Genomic DNA, 26,473 nt, shown 5'->3' on the forward strand with positions numbered 1-26,473 from the left:
AATTTCCAGGAATTACATAGCATATACACGTAGAGGCTTGATATAATCTTAAGAACTGTGCTTGAATCATTTTAAAAAACCTAGTCACTAATAGTGTACTTTGAATCGTCATATTTAAGTTATTTATTATTTATATAGATACATATTTATGCATCATTATTTTTATTAATAGTCCTACTTAAATATGATGACATTTAACTATATAATAATAAATAATTGATATAGGTTGTTTCAAAGAAATCCCTTCGGAAATATTTCAAATGTGAATTAGAATAGTTCTGCATTGTCCACTAGCAAATTACTTTTATACTGTGTAGCTGTAGAGGACGCTGATAGAGCTCACGTATATTTTCAGCAGACCAGTAGTGATTATTTAGTTTATCTACGCAGCCCAACACCTCAAAATGAGCTTCTTCTGACATAATCAAAGCTATCAGGATATTTTCTTTGTTCGATCTCAAGAAGCTTACGAAAAAGGTCAAACCAGGTTATTAGATCTGCATTATTTGGTTCTTGTATAACTATTATGGTATTGCTTGCACACTCAAAATGGTGACGGAGAAATGAGAAAATGAAAATTATCGGAATATATCTCTTTGGTCCAGCCTGTATATACTGCGGTTATTTTAATTTATTTTCTTTCCCTTTTCCAGATCTATCACAAAAATACTCGGTGAATGGTGGGCCAATCTAGAGAAGGAAGAGAAAGCCAGCTATACAGGTCTTGCAAAACAGGTGTGTGATAATATTGTGTATTATAAAAAAAATTAACATAGACTGTTCAGTGAATGAACAGAGCTATTTTTTGTCTTATTGTATATCGGTATTAAATTGACACTACGCTATAGATACCTTGTTATACCAATGTGTACCTACATATTGATTTAAAGTAATATTATCCATATAATACTCGAGAGTAATGATCATAGAGAGCGCCTATTTTTCGGCAAAATGAAACTGTGTTTCTTGTGTATAACGCACCGTAGAACCTCAATTTTATTATTATCAACTTAACTTTGAAACGTTATACCATCGTGTTGCTTCTCAGTACGAGTACCAAATTTAAACACAACATATATTTAATATGCCCATTTTTATTAGGCAATCAACACTTAATTGCAATAAATATAGCTAAAATTAAATTGGAAATATCTGTATTTGTCAATTTTTTTTTCTATGCATTTGACAGATTTTGTAAATTATAGATCAATGCTTATAGAATACGTACATATGTTTCGTTAGATTTTGACATTACGCCTACTTACTGGTTTTTGAAAATATCTCATATATTGCCTTTTGTTAATTTCAGTATAAAGACGCCTTCTTCAGTGCGAACCCAGACTTCAAATGGTACAAACTACCCGCGCCCCCGCTGCGGACGTTCGCCACCCGACCCGCCAACTCGGACGCGGCCAGCATCGCCGGTGACCGTGACCCTTTCCCGCCCGACGAAGCCGCCTGCCGAACGACCAAACCCGAACAGACCAACAACAATCACTTGACCAAACTCAACTATAACGTCCAACCTTCCACATCCAAACAACTCCTAGGGGAGTGCAAGCAGATGTTCACCCCTGGTAAACTCGCAGACGAGGCGCAGATGGGAGGCATCAGCAGTCTTCTGCTCTCTGATTCGCCGCCTCGTCGCAACGATAACGATTATGCTTTACTGTCCCAGCGGCTGATGCTTAATTCCGAGCCGTTCAACCCGCCGGGTACGCCTGAGAGTCAGCTGACAACGAACGCCGGTCTTATGCCAAATCCGCCTAAAAAACGCCCCTTCTGTGACGACGACCCCGGGAACAGGACCAATTTTTACAGGAACAACGACGTGTCCCCGCCTGGGGGGGATGCGTCCGAAGCCAAAATGCAGAAATTGCAAGACGCTCTTACGGAAACCACCCGCAGTTTTGCATTATCCTTTCAAACTTCCAACGATGTGAAACAGTCTCCGCTAGCTCGAAACAGCGACCGCAGAGATGAGAACATAAATGAATTTTCTAATTTTATAGACAGAGACAAAAGTAAAGAAAATAAGGATTCTTATTATTCGCGAAGGGAACTGCCGGTGACTCGTTCACCTGAGGATTCTGTCGCCGAACTGACTCAGCAGAAGATAATCGACAGAGTCGTCAATGAGAATCTTTCACTGGAAAAGTATCAGTCAAATGAATCTCAAGACAGGGAAAGTCTCCCGGAGGACGTGCACGATTACGATAAAAATAAAAACATGTGGATTTCCGAGTTCGACTCGGCACAATCCCGTTCTTCCGGAAGGGCCTGCAAAGCGCAACGCTACAAACAGTTCATGGCATACGGCGGTCTAATCGTTAACAAACGTCAAAAGAAAGAGCACGCTGAGAGTAAAGCCTCCGCGAGAAACAGATCAACCTACGACTTGAGCCCCGTGTGCAATTGGAAAAGTTTTGAGACCGAAGCCGTTTCGAGACCTACAGAATTGAACGATACGATTGATAAACACGCAGATTCTAATTTATATTATGAACAGAGGGAATTACCCGTAAGTGCCTATAAATATCAAACCGAAGCCGACGATACCGGTCAGATGGGTTATTATTATGATGACCATGTTGAACACGGTGGAGACCCCGCCGATAACCTCGGGAACAAGATGTTCAAAGCTTCCGACTTCGATCTGGACGCCAAGATCGGAGCGCTGCCGTCGCTGAGCCTCGATAAATTTTTACAGAAGAAAAAAGAAAACAAGAAACGGAAAAAGAATCTGACTTCGTCTAAACACAGTGACAGCAGACCTCGTTACCCAACGACCGTCTTGACGCCTTATCCCCTCGATAAAACAAAAGGGACACATGTGACGACCCTCGAGCGGATCGATTCGATACAAAAGAGCTTTCAACCCAAGACGGTCGCGGACCGAATTCAGAATACCAAACCGCCGGGCGTACCCCAAAATATCACAAACGACGACAGAATCAGAATGGCGGAGCAGAGAAAATCCACCATCATAGGCAGTAAGAAGAGAAAACCGCGGAAGCATAGCATTACTAGATTAGACGTCAATTCTTCTACAAATTTACACCACTGTAATGATAAAACAGAATCAGCCAAAACCATAGTGACATGTACAAATGTGGATAGACCGCAGCATACGAAAGCTACCTCAAATTCTTTAATGCAGGACCAAAACTCGGAGAGTGCAGGCGACCTTTGCGCATTAGCCACGCTGGCAGAAGTGGCCGCCAACACGTGTAAAATTAACGAAGACACATGAAGAAGTGCAGTCGACCTTGTAATGTTTAAGTGTTTTCTATCAGCCTTAGATTTATTGCATTATATTATAGATTTTATATAGTTTATTAATTGTCTGATCCAAAAAATATGTTTACTTTAAGAATTCAAAGTATATTATATTGAAACGGGCGATGCAACGGAAAGCTTGCATGAGTCAAAATGAATTGTAAATAATTATTATTAAATATTTTATGATTACATATTACATTAAAACAAAAAAAATTATGTAGAAACTGTATATGAGTCTTTGCAAATATTTTCGTTAATTCTCGTGTTTTTTTTTAATCCTGCATTGTCATAATTATGCTAAAATAATAGTACATAGTTATTTTTGAAAATTTAAATATATATTATTATAATACTAACTTTACTGTCATGATCATATCAGCGTAATAACAATGTTATTGAATTTATTTTTTTTAGTTATTTTCAATAACTTTTTATTAAATCATTAATTATTATACACGTGTTTCGTTGTTTTCAAGGGCTCATGTACTATATTAAATAAAGCCTTATAACTGTAAAGATAAATTTATTAAAACACATTTTAATATACACATTGATAAATAATATTTAAAAGTGAATATTTTTTGTATTGCGGTATGTATGAGGTTAAGATGCTGATTGAGAGAAAACAGGGATCAGGGTACATCTTCCATAGTCGTGTAATAAACCATTGAGTTTTATATTTTTCTACACAGATCTAGGTAGGTGGAATGTTTATATTATTACTTAATATTCTGGGAAGATTGATAGGTATCAGTACACAGACATACTGTATTATTGGATTGACTTTTTACAATATATTTATATATTTATTTAAATGATGCATGAGTTGCATATGTTCGACACAGAAACACCGTGTGTATGAACATCCCACACAAACAGAACCAATGTGTCTATTATTATAAGAATATCTTAATTAAGGCTAACTAAACTTCGACACCTTTGCATTAAATTTGGCTAGGAATACTTTTCCATCTTTCGATTATACTTTTAACAGTTTATTTGAGGTTTTACTTCTGAAACTGCTCTATCAAACGAAATAACAAAAACGTATATAGACTCTGACAACTAGATCAAAGCGTTGTAAAATACAATCTTATTTTTAATTCATTTTTTTAATATCCATGAAAACAATTTCACACTGATTAATTATATGTATGCATAAAACTACTATACAGTGTTTTGACCGTATTGCATCATGTTCATATGGATTTACAATATATACTAATTTTTAAAAACCAACAAAGAATAGCCATAATATGTTATAACATTTAAAAATATAGATATCTCAAAAATATCTGTTTGTTTTGGTTGTCATTATAAAGTACAGCCATAATTAATTACTGATTTTTAAATCCACCATCTGACATTTTCTTGTAGTACATTATGTACTTATTGAATATTCCGTAGTTTTGTTAATATCAAGATTATAAATATAACACCAAATTAAATAATTAATATAGGTTAGTTTTCTGTCATTTCCCATTGCAGTTTGTCTATGTACTCGGATAATATGATCCTAAGAATGTTTATAAAATGTCTATTATAATATTCGGTATGAATTCATTATTTGGCGTTGAACATAATTTAATGGAGTGTTAAGCACATGATGTTGGTGTCATTATTTATTTTGTTTTATTTTTATCTAAATGAATGTTACTGCTTTAAATTATCTTGCAAGTGTTTAATAAAATTTATAATATTGCAAGATCAGTTACTAAAATTCAATAATGTTCTAATAAATATATTTCTAAATGTTTATATAAATGTGTGAGTTTTCTTAAATCATTTTTTTATTAATTTCCTTTAATCTGTATCCTTCCGTTGGTTCTGATTCACCCACCCTTGTAGCAAGTATAGGTACCTATCAGTGGCGGCCGGTGATCTTCAAAATAGCATTTTCTGGTAGTGCGCAATGGTTTACCTTCTATAAAGAGAAGATCTTCTTTCACCCTGTCACGACCCAGCATTGGAGCATAGGGCAAGCACAAGTTCGTGCCACTTCCCACGATCCATCGCGAACTCCTGCGCCTCCCGCCATGTCAGACCTGCAGCACGTAGGTCGCTTTTGTGGCACCGCTGCAGGGTGAGGGAGGGCCGGCCATGGCAACGGAACCCTTGAGGCTGTGCTATAAGGGTACGAAGTGTCACACTCTTTGGCGGCATCAGGAACACGTGTCCTAGCCACGTAGAGGTCGTAAAGCGTCTTTTCATGATTACCTTAATCATCGGAGGCCGTAAGCTAAGATAATATCTTAGTGTTAAAAGACTGAAACGTCGAACTTCGTAAATTATATATGTCACCGTTTATGGCTTTACGCTCTGCACAATGCGTCAGCCAAAAGTCTTGGTAATTCACTTTGTTAAAAGTGGATGGCAGTATGTTTATTTTTTAAATCTCACATTATTAATTTATGTGAAATTATAAAATGAACTGACATTACGTGGGTAATATTTATATTGTAAATCAACGTTCTTTCGAACTCAGTTTTATTTCTGATGCATTTATATGGCATTAAAAGTATGTTTCTCTTATATTATCGTTCTTCTTCTTCTTATTTAATATTCAGCTACGACGTAATACCCATGTAGTGCTTTTGTGTTTTTTTTTATTATATTGAATGTATTTGAGTGGTTTAGAAATAAATGCGGCGGTTCGTATTTTCGTAAAATGTTGGCGATTCATTAAATCTCAAATGTAAAAATGTTAAAAATTAACTCGTCAACATTGTTATAAAACAGAAACTGGCATTTTTGTTTCTAGAGTCCTAATTTTGTGCGCCGATCATAAAGTGTGTAAAAAATGCTACTACAGGAACATTGGACCACGGTTTAAGAAGTATACAATGACCTCATTGTAATCCTGTGCAAACTGAAAATCTATTTGGATCGCAATCGCTTTGCGCCCATGAACGTAGTATTGTTTATAATACTGCTACATGTTCTACTTCGCGAAATGAGTGATACACTTATGAATAACAATGAAAAGTTGAGCGATGTCTTCAAAAATGCAGGCAGTGCGTAGCACTTGCATGGTAATAGAGGAGCCGCCGCTGGTACCTATACATATTGCAGAATACCAATAGTTCAGATAAGTTGATACCCAGTCTACACGTGTATGGATTTACTGCTTGACAGTATGTATTATCGCGTATATTTTTGAAAATCTCGCATGAACATGATAAACAGTTGATAATAAAATTATCAATATTTGCTGCCAGTTATAATTGATGACCCAGTATTGAATGGTAACAATTCGACATTTCGCGATATTGGTAGGTATCAAAATACTCGCAAAAATGAGCTCTTGCCGGTTTTGTACAGAAACAATTCAAAAAAAATAATTTAGATAGGTACCTTGAGACTCTTGAGAGCCAAAAAACCCATAGGTATGAAATTTTACAAAATTTGTTTTTAAAAACCAGTTTTGTACAAATCCATTTTGAATTGTTTCCATTTAAAACTGGTGATTGACCGTACGTTTCAATTTAGAAAAGATAAATTCTGACATATTGTATCCTTTTAAAACTTATCAAATCTTGTGTACCTATTGTAAAATATAAAACATTATCTCAAAACTACGTATTTTGAGTTATTACTGTTTAATACTGGGTCATCAAATATTAACGACCTATGAAAATTAGGATTTCAAAATATATTATTTAATCAATATAACGTATGAACAAAGAGATTCATGTGAATCATTCGTAAAACTAAAATAATTATTGTAAAACAATAAAATCTTTTATTTTTGTTCGATACTTGGTATTTATGGTAGTATGGCAACTATTTAGTACTATTTTTACAATTGGCATCATTTTAACATAACCTCACTTCACTTCTCTCTTCGTTGCAAAATGGCGCTCAACCTGGTGGTAAAAGTGCATCCAATAGTTTTATTTCAAATTGTAGATGCGTACGAACGCCGAAATGCTGATTCCCATCGAGTTATCGGGACATTATTAGGTAATTTTCATTTAAATGCCCACAATATTAACGTGTACTTCGAATCTTGCAGTTTTACATGTGCCAACTTCGGCTGTCAAAATCATGACATTCGTCTCCATAAGCTTCGAATATGCGCGATGAAATGAATACTGTGCCTCATTTTAGATATGCATATTGTCACAGTTACCGATATTTTAGCCTCATTATATTTCTTTATCGGTATATAAGTAGTATTTTGGTATTATAAATAAATTATGTCAACAATCATACATGTCAAATTGTATAACTCATGCCGACACTCCTATTTTATCTTTTATGTTTACTAATACAATACATTGAATTATTTTTTCAGGGTCTCTCGACAAAGGCATCGTTGAGGTGACCAACTGCTTCTGTGTTCCTCATAAGGAGCACGCAGACCAGGTAGAAGCCGAACTCAACTATGCCTTGGATGTGTACGACCTCAATCGCCGTGTTAACTCGACAGAAAACATTGTTGGTGAGAATCATTGGGTCTTTTTACTGGTTCTCCGCCACCGGCCGCTGTCATCTGTCAGTGAGCGCAGTGTTGCCAACTGAACTATAATTATAGTACATTTTGATTCGCGTACTATTCGAAAAGTTACATTTTCGTCCGCGTACTATTAAAAAAGTATAGTACGTCAAAAATACCACAATTAAAAAAATGCTATTTTTTTATAGTACTTATTCCACTTTAATTAATATATTAGGACCGGTTTCGTCCGCCTCAGTGGGACATTTTCAACGTTGAAAATGTCCCACTGAGGCGGACGAAACCGGTCCTAATATATTAATTAAAGTGGAATAAGTACTATAAAAAATAGCATAAATAAGATCTCAGTGTGCGATTTTAGTCAATGGACATGGTTTTGCGTTGTATACCTACTCTAAAAAACTAATGTGACAGTTAATGACGGCGGCCGGTGTTAGCATTTTTCGGTCGTAAGAGGTGTTATAATTAAGTAGGACATCGGAATTTCTCGAATTCTCCGTTATGTTTGTGACAAACAAAAAACTTTCATTTTCTCTACACGTACTATAATTTTTGCCTAAATACTATAATGGCTTGGACCGCGTACTATAATTCGATGACAAAAAGATAGCTAAAATTCAAAATGGCGACTGACAGATTACGATGACGGAGAACCAGTAAAAAGCACCGAATCATTATCCTATTTTGAAGTGAAACTTAAATGCATATTACAATAATTTTGTCAATGAATCCACAGTGTCGAACCAGCAACCTTTCCGATGACAGCTATGCGCACTTACTAAATTTAACGCACTATTAAGGCCCACTCGTAATTGAGTTACTTCTTTGATGACATTATGGGCTATCAAACTAGTGCAAGTCTTAACGCTTAACGCTTTGTTTATAACATGCCATGCACAACAATGATTGTGGGATGTAGGTAAGGAATTTCTATCTGATTAGCGCTATCATAATTGACCCAAACACTCCCCTTGAATGCATGAGTATTTTTCGTAAATATAATATGACAAAGCGCATCTGTAGGTAGATATATTGCAACAACTATTAAGTATATTACATATCAATGACTCCATTACTATAATACGATGTAATGAAACATTTATTTTTATTAAAGTTGACTTTAAATAATCGCCTAATAAGGAGTCTTCACGATGTGATGACAAGAATTCTGTGCTCGGTTGCAATACATCGACGACGACCATAATATGAAAATGGAGCCCCAAATAGATTGTTTTACTTCTGCCACATGTACTTGCCACATACGCTCATTTTTTATGTTTATTAATGTTTTTTTCTTTCCCCAGGTTGGTGGGCCACAGGAAATGAAGTGACCAATCACTCATCGGTCATCCACGAGTACTACGCCCGTGAATGCAACAATCCTGTCCATCTCACCCTGGACACGGGCCTCCAGGGCGCCCGGATGGGTCTCAAGGCGTATGTGTGTGTGGCGCTTGGAGTGCCTAAAGGAAAGTCCGGATGCATGTTCACCCCCATCCATGTTGAGGTAACCTGCTACGAGCCAGAGTTGGTCGGTCTGCAGCTGTGTCAGAAGACCATGGGAGTCGGTAACGCCGCCGGAAGGGCTCGCAAGGTTCAGCCAATGATGGACCTCGCCCAAGTCGCGGAAGCCTCCACCAAGCTGACAACATTGCTGGATCAGGTTAGTTCATTTATGTATTTGCGTTTGATAACATTATTGTTGTCAAATACCTATTTTATAATAAATAAATTACTATTATCGTATCTTAGCAGAAGCATATCATCGTATTAAAGCTAATGCTTATGTGCATTATATAATATATATGGCAATGGCGAAGGGTAGAGGTGGGCTGTGGAGATTCAAAATACTATTTGAGTTTTTAAATTAAATTGTTTTTGTGAAGTGTGTTTTGGATGAATTGGTTTTATAAAAACTTCATTTATGCTTGTAACATTATAGTGCCTGTACACATCCATGGATTTACTTGCACCAATAGTGTGTATTTTAAACTATCGCGATAATAACTGTTTACATGTAAAATTGCTGTTTCACCAATCTCATTTTTCAAGAGTAAGCGAGACAGACGCAATGTTGTCATTTTATGGTACTATTTCACAGGTCATGAAAATCGGTTAAACTCAAAATGAGTCTGCGCGGTGTAGTTGTTTTTTTTTACCGGCAGGTTTGCCACTATTGTTCTACTGTGCAGGCGCAGATATCCAATTCAGATATACAGAAAATTCTGAAGCTTCTGAACTTTTGCAATCCATGCATGCAATCTTGCAATTTGCACGATAATACATGTTTACATCTGCAGTTTTTTGTTATAGCCGCGATAATACGTACTGTCAGCAGTAAATCCATTATAAACGCAATACATTTTTATGTCAGTGTGGTCCTAGTGAATATGTCTCTGAGCATAATTATTGTGAAACTAATCTTGTTCAAGAATCTGATGTATTCGTTACGTCTTGTTATCATTATCGAGACTGCTAAGCCAAGGGGGTGTATATCGTTTACAAATTTGTAAACCTTATAATACTGGGAATCATTTTCATTATATATTTTACATTTTTTAAATTTTGAAATTCCTTAGGACAAATTGTTTTGGATTTACAAGATAGAATATAGAATAATAATATATTTTTCGCCCTACCAATAAATAATTATAAATTTGTCACAGAATACTAGGGAACGTTGTAGATGACATTTTTAACAATATAACCTATGAAATATCTTTTTTTCACCTTCGATTAATACCAATGCTATTCTTTATCTGCAGGTGCTGCAATACGTAGAAGACGTGTTGGCGGACAAAGAGCCAGCCGACAACGCTGTGGGAAGATCTCTGCTGGACCTCATCAACTCTGTGCCCAACATGTCCAATGAGCAGTTCACCAACATGTTCAACACCAACGTCAAAGACCTGCTCATGGTCATCACCCTCTCCCAATTCATCAAGATACAGCTTCAGCTTAATGAGAAACTTACCCTGCTGACCGCTCAGTAAACTAGCATTGGAAAGCATCATATAAACAGTTACAGAGTGAAATTTTCCAACTGTTTTGCTCCGAGTGAAAGTGAAAAGAAGACATTGTTAATCGAATATATTATTATTGATTCGTATGGCAGAAGGTTATTAATTATTATTCGATTTGTATTATATTTCAACTGTTGTGAAGTCTTGATAAGAGAGGTGAAGAATAAATTTGAATATTTTTCATTTTAAGTTGTGTTTGTTTTTAATCTACCTAAATTAATTAAGTTAATTAAATTACGCTAAGATCAAAGGCTTAACCTATTCTCTAAGATGCTGAAAATTATTGGAATTCTAGGTTTGTTGTTAATATCAATCATATAATAATATCCTTTCGATAATTTAGACACGCTTAGATCAAATACATATATCTCTATGGAACGATTAAAATTCTTGATCGGAATCATTTGTTTTTATTGCCATTACAACTATTTATGGTAAAACAAGAATGAATGACAAATAGTTTATCAAAAGAAAGGTACCTACTATGTTATTGACAATTTAAAAAAAAATTTGTTGAGATAAAATGTTTCACATTGATTCGTATTGTAATCCAATGCGTAAGAGACTGGCCTTTCATCTGGGGGCTCCGGGTTCGATTCCTGATGATGTCACAATATATTTCTGTGATTTTCTCAAAGTCTGGATGTTTGTGATTGTTTCACTTAGGTATATCACTAACTACACTACTAGCATTGGGTCTCATGCAATGCCCATTAATAGTCAGACTGTGACACGACACTGTAAACTTTGATTGCAGTTAAGTTATTGCTCATACTTTGAATACAATAATATGGTAAACTATTTGTTGAAAATGATTATTGCATATTGAATGGAATAAACGTAATAATTTGAATGAAATATGTAATTGAATATATTCATTTACTACGAACAGGTTACACATTGCATTCAAAGATAATCAATAACTAGCTCTACCGTCATAATTTGCAATTCAGTGCCGTAGCCTGTCTATAGTCAGCCGTGACTTCATGGCCAGTTGTGTTATAATATAAAAGAATAAGAACACATTGTATGTCCAATTTTTACAGAATTTTTGTTTTTATACACAAACTGCATTTCTAAATGTGTATCATAAAATCAAAAATACTTTCAACTTACCTTCACATTGCCTATATATATATGACCTCATTGGCTGCAAACTCATCCATACTAATAGATCAACCAATTTATGGCCTTTACAATTTCCTTATGAAATGTCAATATCTGTGTATGTAATGTCAAATGTATGCGAAATCAGCTAAAAGCATATTCTATATAGTAAATCAGTGATTGTATGTAATAGACATTCAATTCGATTGAAGAAATGAAACGAATTTTTAAGTTTTTATATGTATTTACAAAATAATGGCAGGATTCACTTATTTCTAAAGTTCTATACATATTAACATAGGTAATGGATTATACATATTAAACAATATGACATTACTGCCCTGTTAAGTTAACTGCAGAAGTCTTTAAGAAACATTACATATTGACAGAATTTGAAATAAATCTTCAAGTTACGTATGTATGTACATATCGGGGATTATCTGCGAGGTCACTTGAGACGCTAGCTTAATTGGTTAAAGCTATGGCAAGCGACATAATTTAAATATTGTCATAGCTTTGTCATTCATTGCCTCAAAGGAATCAGCAATACATACCACACGATTAGGCAAGAGTCACTCATTGTTTAGGATTGTCTCCTAGAAAGACACCTTTAAATATATCAGTAGGAAACATAAAAACTATGCTTCTTGAAAATACTAACAAATTTAATGAGTGGCAGAAAAGATCACTTTAACTTACAAACATTCTGTACATAAAATAATATAATTTAACCGTTATATGTACGTCCAATTTACGCAGTAATCACATTGGACCTGGCAATCCCTTTACTACATGTTATGTATTTAGATACCTAGTCAAGTTATTAAGTGAATTACAAAAAAAAATTGTCTTCATATTTCTTTTTGTCTTGTGTAAAATTTAAATTTTGTCACGTTAGACTGTTAGAGTAGACGATAATGGTTACGTGTGTGCTTTCTTTAGGAGGTTTAATTCAGTGATGCCAATCACAATAATATAATTTTGATTCTACAAAAATTGCAAAATATGTATACACATAAGCGTGAAGTTCAATAGTTTTGACAGAGAATATGACGTAGTCGAAACGATGCCGAGCCTGATAAAACGATGCAATAGGCTTCATGTAAGAGCAATCGGAAATAATAACCGTAACAATAATTAAATTTACCAGTAGAAGAAATCACAATCTGCACAATTTCAAGGTTAAGTTGTTCCACTATAGTAAGTTATATCATAACTTAAAAAACTATGATTTATACACAAATTATAGGCTTTATTAATGTGATGAGGCATGCTGTAATGGATGTGTTTCTGGGTTATATATACTTTTAATAATTGTATATACAGTGCTAAATAAAAAAACCTGAAGTTCTGATTAATTTTAACACTCCTCATCTAGCACTCTCAAAAATTCCACTTGCCAGTTTAGCACCGACATGGTCTTATATTTGGCACATCCATGGACGGACAAATGACTTCTAGGGGTAGGGAGATATTTATCAATGTACATTGGCATTTATTGCTTTTAGCAGTGTTTCCAAACCACCGGTCCAAAAATAATTAGCACCCGTTTAAAAAAAAAAAGGACAATAACCATATCTAAGTTATTTTTGCACATTTTAAACTAACTATTCATGTGAGAAGACTTTTTCGACTATGTCGGTAATAAAAGCAAAACAGAGCAACTGAATGGATGTTAATGCAACGTTTTGCCTGTCTGAAACAATACTAAAGCCACGGTTATCAACTATTCTTGTAAAGATGCAACACTAATTTTCACACTATTTAAAAAAAAAATTATTGATTTCTCAAAATTCCTGTATAGATCTGTTATTAACAGTTTGTTTCTGATTAGTTCAATAATTAACAATAGAATTTACATGCAATATTTTTTTGTATTCGCAATCAAACTGTTTTGTTAGCAATCTACGATATATTTTTCTTTTTTTCACCGGTCCGCAGGTATAAAACGATTGGAAACACTGATAGTACCCACTAGAGGTTCACGTTAATATATATTTTAGTTAGACTACTAAGTTTAATAAGGGTCTCTTTTTTTTACCTTCAGCGAATTTGCCTCAAATTATTCAAGTATCAATAGATTTTGTCAGTGAAACCCTTTTTACGTTAGCATTGGTCAAAAACTACTGAAAAGTTTTTGATGCCTATCATTTAATTCTGCAGTTCTTTTGTCCACATGTGAAAGGAAAACTAAATAGTTTGGAAAGGCTCATCGTCATCGCAAACATTGAGTGTTGACTCTGAAGACTAGGTTGCCTGCATGATGGTCAAACCAAGTGAAGAATGCTACGGGTCTTTCAATACTTTCAGCTATGAGGACAAATTAATGCAGGGATCTCCATAGAGACATAACTAGAACATTTGATAAGAATGAGGAACCCGAAAACAATGAAAATCTTTGGAATGGTTTACATACTGCAATGTACATAATCGGTTACCCATATTTTATATTATTAAATAAATATTTTAACAAATAAAACTATTGTCTCATACTAATCCAGGCGTGTAAAACCTGGTCATCGGAATACCGTGAGCAGCCATCGAATAATGATCCAGATAGTTATTGAGAGGATAATATCTCGGCACAGTGACGTAGTTGGTAGTACTGGCCGAAGAAACCAGTGGCATGTGGACGTAAGGCGAGGCGTGTATGACTCGTGCAGGACTCTGGGGGTATGGTGCAACTGCGTAGGATAGTGAAGATGCGAGAGGAAGACCTCCATATGGATGAGGGTGTGCGATCATAATATAGCCTCTCGGCATCCCTGCTGCTGATGTTACTAATGATAATGATGCCAGCGCAACGAGCCCGAGGAAGATAATCTGCAAAAAAAATGGCATTAATATTATATATATTTATACACTATAATGTTAATATAATATTATCTTGCTGCCCATAATGGAATAGACTGAATAGAGGTTACTGCATTACGCTTTTGATCTGATAATCACGTCATGTCTCGATTCTGATTTTCTAGGCCAAATTCACTTGTTTTTGTAATTTCTATATTTGAATCTAATCGATTGGGCGAATAGCCGGTTCATACTATTATGTAGTAGGTATAAGCGGCATAAGCGTTGGACTATCATGCTGTGGGTCTCAGGTTCGAATCCTGGGTCTGGCAAGTACAGATATTGTTTTTCAGTTTGTGTGTGAGTCAGGGTATGGACCTAATAGGTTGAGCAAGTGGCTGACATCCATTTCTCGTAAAAAACAAAATCTGTTAATACAAACCTCTACTCTGTGGAGGCCCATATGATCCTATTAGGATCGGACATGGTAAAAAAAAAAAATACACTATCTTAAGGCGAAAACGGTTATTACCTAGGTAGGTTAATTAATAACTTAATTTATTATTAGTACACAATGTGTCTTATATATAATTATAATTATTTTTTTAAATTTAGTATAAATTTAATATAATATTATGTAGGACACAAAATTATAGAGGTTTTTCAAAATTGTTTATTTTTAATGTGTTCTATTTTTTAAACTGGCTCTCCAATCCAATGTGTATCATAGAAACATTTTTATTAAATTTTGTATTTTATTAATTAATACCTATATTTTATATTTTTTTCAATTTTAAAAATTAGCTCTACAATGCGGTATAAGTAACAGTTTTTTTTACGTAAAATTTAGTCAACCTATTGTGGTCATGCTCGAGATCCGAACACACTAAATAAACAAAAAAATAATTTTGTACACAGATTAGGTATGCAACAAAGTACTTTTATTATTTACAATTGCCAATATGCGTAATGTAAAATATTTAAAAAATTCTAAAACTGTGTTTTAAAAATGAGTAAATAATTTAAAGCCGGAAATGATTGTCAACGCGGAACATTCGATTTGCAGAAAGGATCCAACCCACACACAGAAATGTGAAAACAAAAAACACTTTATCAATAATTTTTCTGTCAATTTTCGAATATCAAAGTCGAGATGGTGTTATAGTATGTATAGATTATTTTATATTAATACTAACCGAACGATTCATAGTCGGAAAGTATACAATTCTTTTTAATTGCAAATAATACTCTTGTCAACCAAACAGATCCACGTGAACTGATGCGTTGACCAAACAAACGAATAGTTTATATACCTGGTACGTTTTGGAACTAATCGGAAAAGATGTAGGTACACCTACCTATAAAATGAAGAGAAAAAACAAACGCATCGCATGGCAATTCATGTGTGATATATTGGTAGGCCTATGTCATGTTTATGTACCGGAAAGAGGCAGAATACATATCGAAGTTTCAAATACACAATATGTATATCTAGTTTCTTTTTTGAATGTTGGAAAAAATTAGTCTCTCCGAGAAAAAAATTCATTAATAAGATGATTGATTATATTATCACTTTCTTTTGTGTCGTTTTTTGTACGTATCTACACCCCTGTTCTAACTTAACGTAAGGTGCGATTTATTGATAATTGTATTAGGTACGTTGGTAGTTGTTTAATGGGTCCCAAAATCAATCAATTCATCGGACCACCAGGTCATTAAATCCGCTAGCGGGCTAGCGACATCAAATTTTGGACACTGCGCTACAGTTCTTTTAAATTCAAATTAAATAAATACATTTAGTGAAACATTGTAAATTAATAATTCAATATATTCGACAGGCCATGGAAAAACAAATGAATAATTAATAACAAAGGGTTGGGCGTTTATTTAACGATTATTCCTCGTAAAAAATCTCTGTGAAGGCCCATATATCCCACTTAGGATCGAACATGGTAATTTACTTTATTTGATGACAATATTCAAAGGAAAAATAGTGTAATAATACATACAAAATAAGCTAAGTAGACTCTATAAGTATTATAATTTATAAAACAACGCCCAGTTAAACTTACCTCACGCAAGTGGAACATATCAATATCCAAACCGCTTTAGTCAAACACAGTTACATAATATTACTCTTCCAATTGATATTACCAATGTCATGTTAGTTCTGTAATCCTTTTTACACTTTATAGTTTATACCCATAGTACAAGCACAATAATAAATAAACTTACCTATATTCAGTGGATTTATTATACGTAATCAATAATTAAATAAAACACAATATTTAGTACTTACCAATTCCACTTTTTTGGTTTCGTCTGCTTCAAAAGGACATCGTCAACGAGTACAAAACATACATTAATACAAATGTTAATACTAACCAATTTAAAAAAGACAAACAATTTATTGAAAATATGAATAATAATTTAAAAAAGTTCTAGTAAATCATCTGTTTTGGCCAAAAAAATTAGCTTTTTTAAAATGTGAACTCTAGTCTGGTGCGTCGGTATAATGAACTCAATGTGAAAAAAACATTTGGTGAAAGAAATTACATAGAAAAGTTTCTGAGAATATTTAAAAAAAAAAAAAGCGATAAAAAAATTTTGTAATGTAAATTTTTATAACGAAAATTATAACATGATATTAGTTAAGTAATACTAACTACTGGGACTCACGACTGTACTCGGTCTAAACCAAATGCCTTGCATTCTGACGGTAGTGAATCATGGCACTAAGGTGCGGTAAGCGAAGGCTTCGAGAAGAGATTTTGCAACGGATACTGGTTGTGCAATGGTATGATAGGAGTAACGATGAGATACGGGAACGAACCAAGCAGACGAGAGAGGCGACGTTGGACCTGGCTCGGTCACGTGCTGCGGATGCCAGAGGAGAACCTCAACCTGACTTGCCTCTTCTTCAAACCAACCGGACTCCAGCGTTCTGGGAGGCTGCTAAATATTATCAATGGAGTGTATACGGCGGAGCTACGAGAGGCTGATATGACCTGGAATGACGCAAGATGACTAACTAACAAGAGGGATTCTTGGTGGCGCCGTGTGGTTTCCATAATATGCTCCAGCTAAGGGACGGAAATGGTCGAAGAACTATATAATATGTGTTGACAGTAAAGTTAACACCATAAAATATATTTATTATGAATTGAAATACGGTATTCTTCCACTGGAAATGCAGCTAATCCACGTGATATTAAATTTATTGCCGATCAGATGTAATTAACGATTAAGTTAATTGCATTCACTTTTTACGCGCATATTAGTGTTAAAAAACGCGATAGGTATAAAGAAATGCAATATATAGCTATGCCAACCTGGGAAAAGTTACGTGTTGCCATTACGAATAAATTATTTCCATTTTCGAAATTTAACAGCGAAATATTATTTTGATTCACATTTTGACCGTGTGACTTGAGAAAGTTAACGAATGAATCGAGTTAACTGCCCGATGGAAATGGACGCACCCAGAGATGTTTATATGGGGGCGGTCCAAATTCGTGTTATTTTTATTTATCACACAAAAGCTGGCGTCAATTCAGTAAATATTTATTTTGCATTCTGGAACGTTAAGTGAATATACAGAGAGTCTAGTCTGGAGCCACTTTTCTACTTCGTCCAGTCACAGGAATCGTGGTCTCCCCTCTGGTTTGTCGACTTTAATCGCTTCGACGCTGATGGGTTGTTCACTCTTTCTATGTGTCCAAACACAACATATTAATAAGATATAAATGTGAAAGTCCGTCCGCCATGGAAAAAGGCTTTGATGCCGAATTCTGATTATTCCTTTATGACGCTCATCAATGGACAACGCACTCAGTACAGTAGCTAGCAAGTAAATTCGCGCATAGAGACATTCGCACATGTATAGGTAGACGTCACGCAATTTCCATTATGCGATATCACGCAGCGGGACTTTATAGCAATATCACCTTTATTGTAATGGCGTTAGAACAGTGTTTCTAGTGTCAATGTTAATTTGAGCGAACCCGTTCGAACCGAACCATTTAGCAGACCCGACAAAAAGCATCGGGAATTTATAGCAACATCACCTTTATTGTAATGGCATTAGAACAGATTATGCCATTCGGCAGACCCGGCAAAAAAGTGAGTGTCATTTTTTCCCCAGATGCTTCGTCCATATTAATGTCATTGCGCTCATCCCATAAAACACAAGAAGTAGGTACAAAGCCCGCCAAGTGTCCTCAAATAATAACCAATATTAAGTGCGCATTTCGTTTACGTGACAAATTTTAATTATTTAACACGTGTTTAAGTTTATTATATATTTCTCCACAATCGAGATTTGAGCATTATTACAGCGTCGCCCAGAAGGCAACCCCCTTCCCATTATTTTTGTGTTCCTTGGTGTCTACCCAACATAGTCTTTGGATCTTGAATGAATCTTCAATTTTATTTATTTTACATAATTACTTAGTTACAATTAATATAATGCGTTTTACAACATGACATAAAAACAAAGAAATGTTAACAATACTTTTTAAACAAAATACAGGGATACTTATTTAAATGAATAGTAAAAATTACCTACATTGAACTACTTACATCGAGTGATCGAAGTACTTATACCCTATTTAAATACATACGTCATACATAAATAAAACAACGTCCACCTAACCTCATCACATGTAACGGGAATAATATAATATTGTCTCTCTCTTCTCTCTTATTGGTCGTGCACTCATGGCTGAGGATCGTGACCACATTTAAATTTCGCCATCCTTTGAGCGACCAAGACTTTCCATCCTTCTCGATCTTCCGCTTCTCTCAGGGCAGAATGGATGGTGCCCCCAGTCTGCTTCGCCTTCCCTGGAGGCTACCCAAAACTACCAGTCTCTCCAGGTTGTCCGGTCCGCGCCTGACAATATGTCCAAAAAACTGCAGAATTCTTCTCAGACATATCGTCGAGAGCCGTTCCTTTAACTTCAGTCTCTGGATGATTGACTGGTTCGTCCTGTGCTCCGTCCAAGAAATGCGAAGCATTCGGCGCCAACACCACATCTCAAAGGCATCAATTGCCTTCCGTTCTCTTGTATTCAGGGTCCACGACTCGACTCCATATAGAAATATCGAGAACACTAATGTTTGCACAAGCATCATTTTTGTGGCAATCGAAATTCCCCGATCCTTCCATATAGTGGTAAGGCGTGTCATCGCATTTTTTGCAATCTGTGTGCGCCTTCTTATTTCCGCTTCGTATCCACCCTTTCCACTGATGGTCGATCCCAGATATACAAACTCGTCGACTGTTTCGAGGTTTTGGAGTGTACTTGGTGTTGGTAGAAGGTTGGCCCGATCAACAACCATTAACTTGGTCTTATTCCTATTAATAAGGAGGCCGTATTTGCGACTCTCTTCCTCTACCCGGTGTAGCAGCTCTGTGAGTTCTCTTTCATCAGCAGCGATTAGTATGGTATCATCTGCGAATCTTAAGTTGTTTATTTTCTGGCCATCAATTGTTATTCCGCCTTGCCAATGATCATGGGCTCTTCGCATTATATGCTCTCCATATATATTGAATAACTGGGGAGATAAAACACATCCCTGACGAACTCCCTTCTCGGTTCGGAAACTCTCAGAAAACGCACTATTTACTCTTAAATACATTATATTATATTGTATTAAAATATAAAGTTATTTGATTAAACACAGTGTCTTTCCAGTTGGCATTACCAATGGCAGTTTAGTTCTGCACCTTGGGAAAACAAACAACTAGTTCAATAATATTAACTACTAATAATATTAGTTCTCTTGTTACTGCGTAGGTATAAGTCGGAAAAATATATACCTAGCTAAATATGTAAATTTTACGATATACAGCTAATCGCAGACATTAGTAAAATTTTAGTTTGAGCTAAATAACAGAACTGTGTATTTACGACGAATTAAATTTTACAGATGTGGTCAATCATGTATCATTTTCAAATTATAGTATTTTCGAAGCAAATACTATTTGGAGTCCTGACAGGTTCGTCCACACGATGAAAATATATAATGAGTGCACACAGTGCCTGAAGACGCCGAAAGGCGAAGCCCGGGTCGCAAAAAACGACTCAAATGGAATAGTACAATACTTAAATCGATTAGAATTTAAAATGTAAATACTTTCTAATGTAGTGACTTCATCGCCTGCTTCATGGAAAACCGCCTCTGCTCTCAAAAGTTGGAATATTTGTGTTCGTTCCTTCATTCGCCGCCTTTTATGATTCGCCCCTATGCAAGACATGACCTCCCTACCCCCATGGGACTTTACTGATAACAAGTCGATTGCAGAATGGCAAAAGAATTTATCCCGTCAGTTTTTTTCAAAATTTGTTTTATTGGTCCAAATTCCAAAGAGTGTAAGCTGCAAATGCCAAATTATTATGTAATTTTTAATAACTAATAAAGTGTCGTGGAAAAAACACCTAACGATAATTATTATTAGTTTTTTCTTTAATATCCTTATTAATTAATGTCAGATTGGGAAAATAAAACACCAAATTATTAATAATCATGTACCTCCTTCAAGTTTATGTGTATATTATTGCAACATTTTTCTTAGCTCGTATTCTTATTTGTCCGGTAGTTCTTTGTCCGGTACAAATCTTGCAATCGATTTTTAACTAATTTCCCGACTAGCTAGACATTTGAAACTTTTAGAATATATCAGAACACGATGCCAATGCATTTTTTAATACTTTTGAATTGAATTCGTTTTCAGTTAATTCTGTTTTGTATGGAAAGTTATTTCGATACCATTATTGGTTGCTAGCATATACGTGCGTTACTATGGAAATCAATATGACATGTCAAGTACATTTTTTTTATCGTTTAAGCTAGTCAAGTCAAGTTTATATGGTTCAACAGAATTTAAAAACGTTGTATATAAAAAGTTCTTTTTATCTTGTAATTATTATAATCTGACTTTGGCCGAAAAACATAACAAAAACTTTTTTGTGCCTCCCGTAAAGTTTCATTTTTTTGGGTCAAATCCTATGTAATCGAAGTGAAAGATTTATAAACCCTGTTTGAAAATAGCGTCTGTTGGAGTGATTGTGTTTATTATACAGGTACAAGTTTATATAGCTATATAGTATAGCTATAGGTACCATCGAAGAAATTATCATTGATAAAACATATAGGTATAGTCGAGAATTATGAATATTTTTTTCATAATTTTGAATCATGAATTAATATTTAATAATCATGAATAATTAATGTGTTTTTTTTAATTAAAAAAAAATATTCATTTTTTGTAAATAAAAATAGTGCTTTACTCTTAATTGTGTAATATGACGTTGCCAAACAGCTGAAATGAAGATGGGCGGGGCACATTGCTCGCCGAAAGGACGGCCGCTGGACAAATGCCGTCATCCAGTGGTACCCAAGGGGTACGAAACGGTCACAGGGTCGCCCTAAAAGCCGCTGGATTGACGAACTGGTAAAGTTCGGCGGAAATACGTGGCAGCGAACGACACAGGACCGAGAGAGTTGGAGAAAGCTTGGGGAGGCCTTCATCCAGCAGTGGATTGACCCCGGCTGATGATGATGCTTTACATATGCAATCGGTTCTGCATTTTCGAGAAAATTGTGGTAATATTTTTAATTAACTTTTGCATTAGTTCTCCATCTAACTCTAGCTAGGTGTACTAATAATAAATTTTATTAAAACGCTTTGTATAATTTCGAAATATTTGCCTTTTGATCACCGTTTTCAGGTCACTAAGCACAATATTGCTTTTGTTAATGTTCTCTGTTTGTTCCCTGGTTAGGTATTACCCAAAAAACTACTGGACCAATATATTGATCAAACTTGAATAGCTTTTACACTTTATTGTTGAATACAGTTTTGTGACAAATTTAATGTTTCGAAAATGCAAGATAAAACTTCCGAAAATAAGGCACTTGTTGTTATTACATTTCATTACGATCAGGTAAAGTAGTCAGATCGCTATGTGAGGAAAGGTGAGAATAGATCCAACCATCATCTATCTATCTTATTGATGTGAAAATATTTTAATCAAATCAGTCTTTTCTTAAATTCGTGTATCTTTCCGTAAAATATGACAAAGACAATTATTATTATTCAATATAAAGCATGTAATAAGTGACCACAGTTTCCCAGTGCTACATTTAAATAATGTTAAATGCTATTTCCGCCGGATATAGTGGGTCAACTGAATTATTTCTTTACTTGGAAAGTAGGAAACGTTCGATATTTCATTGATAAATTTTCAAACAAACACAGAGTGATTTGGTTGAACAAAAAACTAGGAAATCAAACAATAATAATTCGCTGTGGTGTTGTCGCTGGATGTATGCCGGTAGCTGTGACCATTACAAGCAGTGGCGTGCATTTTTTCATCACCAAAAACATGGTATCATGCTGTTAAATCTGTTGATGATTTAAAAAATAAACCTAACTGACGTTTTATTTAGGTGCTCACTTATAGAGCTTGTGATTTGTAGACTTTTTTCACTACCATTTTTGATTCTGGATAGTATATCACAGACAAGTTGAAGTTAGACATGCCTAATATACAGCATACATCGCCCCATACAAAGTGGACATATCGAGTTGGACAACCGCTGGACAAATGATGTCATACAGTGGTACCCAAGGGGCACTAGACGCCTGAAAACCCGTTGCAAAGACGAACTCATAAAGTTTGGTGGATTTACGTGACAGCGAAGAATTAGGGAGCTAGGCATCCATCCAGTGGACACGTTTTTCAACGCAGCACAAAATCAAGCTATTCAGGCAAAAATACCGTTTACATACTTCCACGCCATGGTGATTGATAAAATACCGGGATTCATACATCTCAATATTAATAGTGGATACTTCAACATTATTGTCATGTCATGCCTATTTCAATGTAGATATAGGAAGGGCTGATTCTTCTAGCATTGCAGCCACGCCTAAATCACTTTGGAACGGTGTTAGTGTCATTTGAAAGTAACGAACCGACACCTAAATAAGTCTCTTAAGGTGCAAATAGACTATATGACGATCGGGCACATATATGCTAAGAGCGTTTTAGTGTCTATGATCAAATCTATGCCATTCCGACATTTATACATACATATTGTATGACAGCTATGACATCGTATTTACACTCTGTGACACCCTGTGACACAGGACACCAACATAAGAAACGGGTTTTTCGACATATATATGACCGATCGTCATAGAGTGTATTTGAAGCATTACACTGGCAGAAAAGTCTGACGTAATTCTACCTAAATATAGTTATATTTTAAATCAAATTTATGTGTATCTCTCTATGTATGTTTCTGAAATAATGCCATTTACATGAGCACTGTTGTTTATTAAAGTCATTTTATTTTTCACACGCTAGGTATGTCCATTAGTGTGTGCCCTTGCCATATGTATGTGTAATCCGTGTGGTTGGGGATAATTAAATTCGCTGCTGACTAGATAATGATTTTTTAATTACCACCTTTAAAATGCACGTTAATTACATCAATCGGCCGCCTGGTCATTACGCGCCAGGTGCGTCTTCAGAGTCCAAAGTATTAATATAAATAAAATAACGAAAGAAATACGTTTTGTAATGCGGTTGTACAAAGATTTTAATAATAATTCGTCAAACGATTACGTTATGACTGCCTTTCTACAAGGCATGGTCACTTTTCACTCTCTTGAATCTCGTAGGTCACTTCTGCTCTTGAAACATTTTTGCCTGCTATCACGAGGGATGGTTTCTTTCTAGCGTCCTAAAGAATTTTAATTCATATACACCAGTAAATTACCTACATGGTGGCAGCCATGGCCTATTCTGGGTCCAAGCTGTTTCATCGAGTCAAGCCATGTATGAAATTGTTTAAGTATGTTTTTGTATTATTATTATTTTCTTCTTCTCTCTTGTGAGTAATATTTGTTGTAATGTAAATCTCATGTTGGGAACGTCCTGAATATTGATTTCTTATGCCCACAATGTTTTGTTTTCTTATAAATTAATAAATAAACATTAATAAACACTCGTGAATCAAAATAGGCATGGAATTCCAAAAATCTAATCGCTAGCTACACCTGTGTCGCCATTCATCTTTCACTGGACCCACACATGTATCTACTGCACATGTACTGCACCTATTCTTTACTACGAAAATTGGGTACAACAGAACTGTGACAAAACAGAACATGACAAAACAGAAAATGAGAAAACAGAACATGACAAAACAGAACAGTGACAAAACAGAACACGACAAAACAGAACATGACAAAACAGAAAATGACAAAACAGCACATGACAAAACAGAACAGCCAGGGGGAAAATGAAACATTAATTTTTATGGAATGTATATAGGTTAGGTTAAGTTATGTTAGGTTAGATTAGATTTGATTAGGTTAGGTTAGGTCATTATTTCGTTGTACCTAGTCACCCAATCATTCTGAACATATTATATTGATTAAGATTAGATATCCTAAGCTTGCCGGCAACACTATAATATAATATACTGTACGGCAATACAGTATATAATTTTATTTATTATGGCGTATTGAAAATCTATCACATAATAGAGATAGGACAATTTCAATATTAAATTTATATTTTTCCTGAAAGGTCATAGTTTATCGTTGTTCTGTTTGTCACTGTTCTGTTTTGTATGATACAGATATTCCCCTATACATATATCATAATATGTAGGTGTTAGTAATAACGAAAATATCTTTCCATTAAATAAATCAGATCACTGCTTGGAAACAAAATGTATTAATCAACATAAAAGGTTTAACAGGATTCTATTTTTTGTTGGGTTCGCGATGTCTAGTTTACTTCTGTTGCCCTTCGACGTACTTGGTGACTAAAAACGACACGCGCACGGATGATAAGAAATACTGTACTTATAATAAAAGGAGCGGGATTTTGGCGCTGCCCAGGGGCTGCATTTTGTCTAGGGACGTCACTGGATGTGTGGGTCATCACTTTGGGAGTCGTCGATGTGTCGTAGGTTATGGTGTTGAGGATGATGATGAAGAAGTCGAAGATGTAGGCAGGAGCGAATTTTATTAGGCGTAACGGTTGGTACAATAGTATGTTACGGCAGCAGTTATGTTACAATACTAAACTTATGATAGGTACGGATCCGAGGTCCGCATCTCGGTACAATCAGATGTTGGCGAAGCGATATAGAGACTGCGATGGTAACAGACTGGACCAAGCAGTTATGACATCACGACATCGACATCATCACCAGGGCAACATGAGCTTCCAAAGGCTTCCGAAGTTAACCAAGCCGCCGGACGCATCCCACCCTTCTACCCCGAACCAGCATCAGGAGCCCCCAAGTGGAACATCATACACAACACATATTATATCATCACCATCAGCCTGCTTCAATCTATTACCGGATGAAGGTATCTCTCATATGCTCCTTATTCTTCGCTGCCATGAATTTCACGGAATCTCACTAACTATTTTATCAATCCAGCATTCCTTGTGATTACAGGAATCCATTACGGTTGTCTTATTTCTCTTGAGTACCACTGGCACAGAACAGATTAATAAATAGAATTCCGATAGGCTATATTCAATACAGTATATTTTGACGCAAGGTTTTGAGTGTAAGTGTCCTACAAAAATGAACCACACATTATAGACGAGCAATAGTGTGTGTTGAAATCTTTAAATACACCAATATTGAATGAGCGTCAGTGCATAAATCTAGAGCAGTTGTCAGAACGAATGACAAGCGTATTCTTGACACGTGTTTAACTTTATCCCATATTTTTCCACAGTCGAGATAGGTTGTCTGTTACCCT

General features: G+C 35.3%; 2 protein-coding genes across 2 annotated transcripts in view; both read left to right on the top strand.

Moving 5' to 3' along the window:
* The window catches only part of bbx (bobby sox), a 71,078-nt gene extending 67,649 nt beyond the window's left edge, over positions 1–3,429 (top strand). The window contains exons 3-4 of the mRNA XM_085949102.1: positions 654–735; positions 1,310–3,429. Of these exons, the coding sequence (XP_085805228.1) occupies positions 654–735; positions 1,310–3,253 (2,026 nt within the window). The 3' untranslated portion in view covers positions 3,254–3,429. The remainder of the gene's footprint in view (positions 1–653; positions 736–1,309) is intronic.
* Positions 3,430–7,121: 3,692 nt separating this feature from the next.
* eIF3f1 (eukaryotic translation initiation factor 3 subunit f1) lies at positions 7,122–10,953 on the top strand. Its single transcript, XM_085949103.1, has 4 exons — positions 7,122–7,245; positions 7,580–7,726; positions 9,046–9,404; positions 10,507–10,953. The coding sequence occupies exons 1-4, from the start codon at positions 7,137–7,139 to the stop codon at positions 10,732–10,734; spliced, it is 843 nt and encodes a 280-aa protein (XP_085805229.1). The 5' UTR covers positions 7,122–7,136; the 3' UTR covers positions 10,735–10,953.
* Positions 10,954–26,473: the final 15,520 nt, after the last annotated feature.

The sequence above is a fragment of the Rhyacophila brunnea genome, unplaced genomic scaffold (genome assembly GCF_057557595.1).
Source record: "Rhyacophila brunnea isolate RB1 unplaced genomic scaffold, BYU_Rbru_1.0 scaffold_21, whole genome shotgun sequence".
Classification (NCBI taxonomy): domain Eukaryota; kingdom Metazoa; phylum Arthropoda; class Insecta; order Trichoptera; family Rhyacophilidae; genus Rhyacophila; species Rhyacophila brunnea.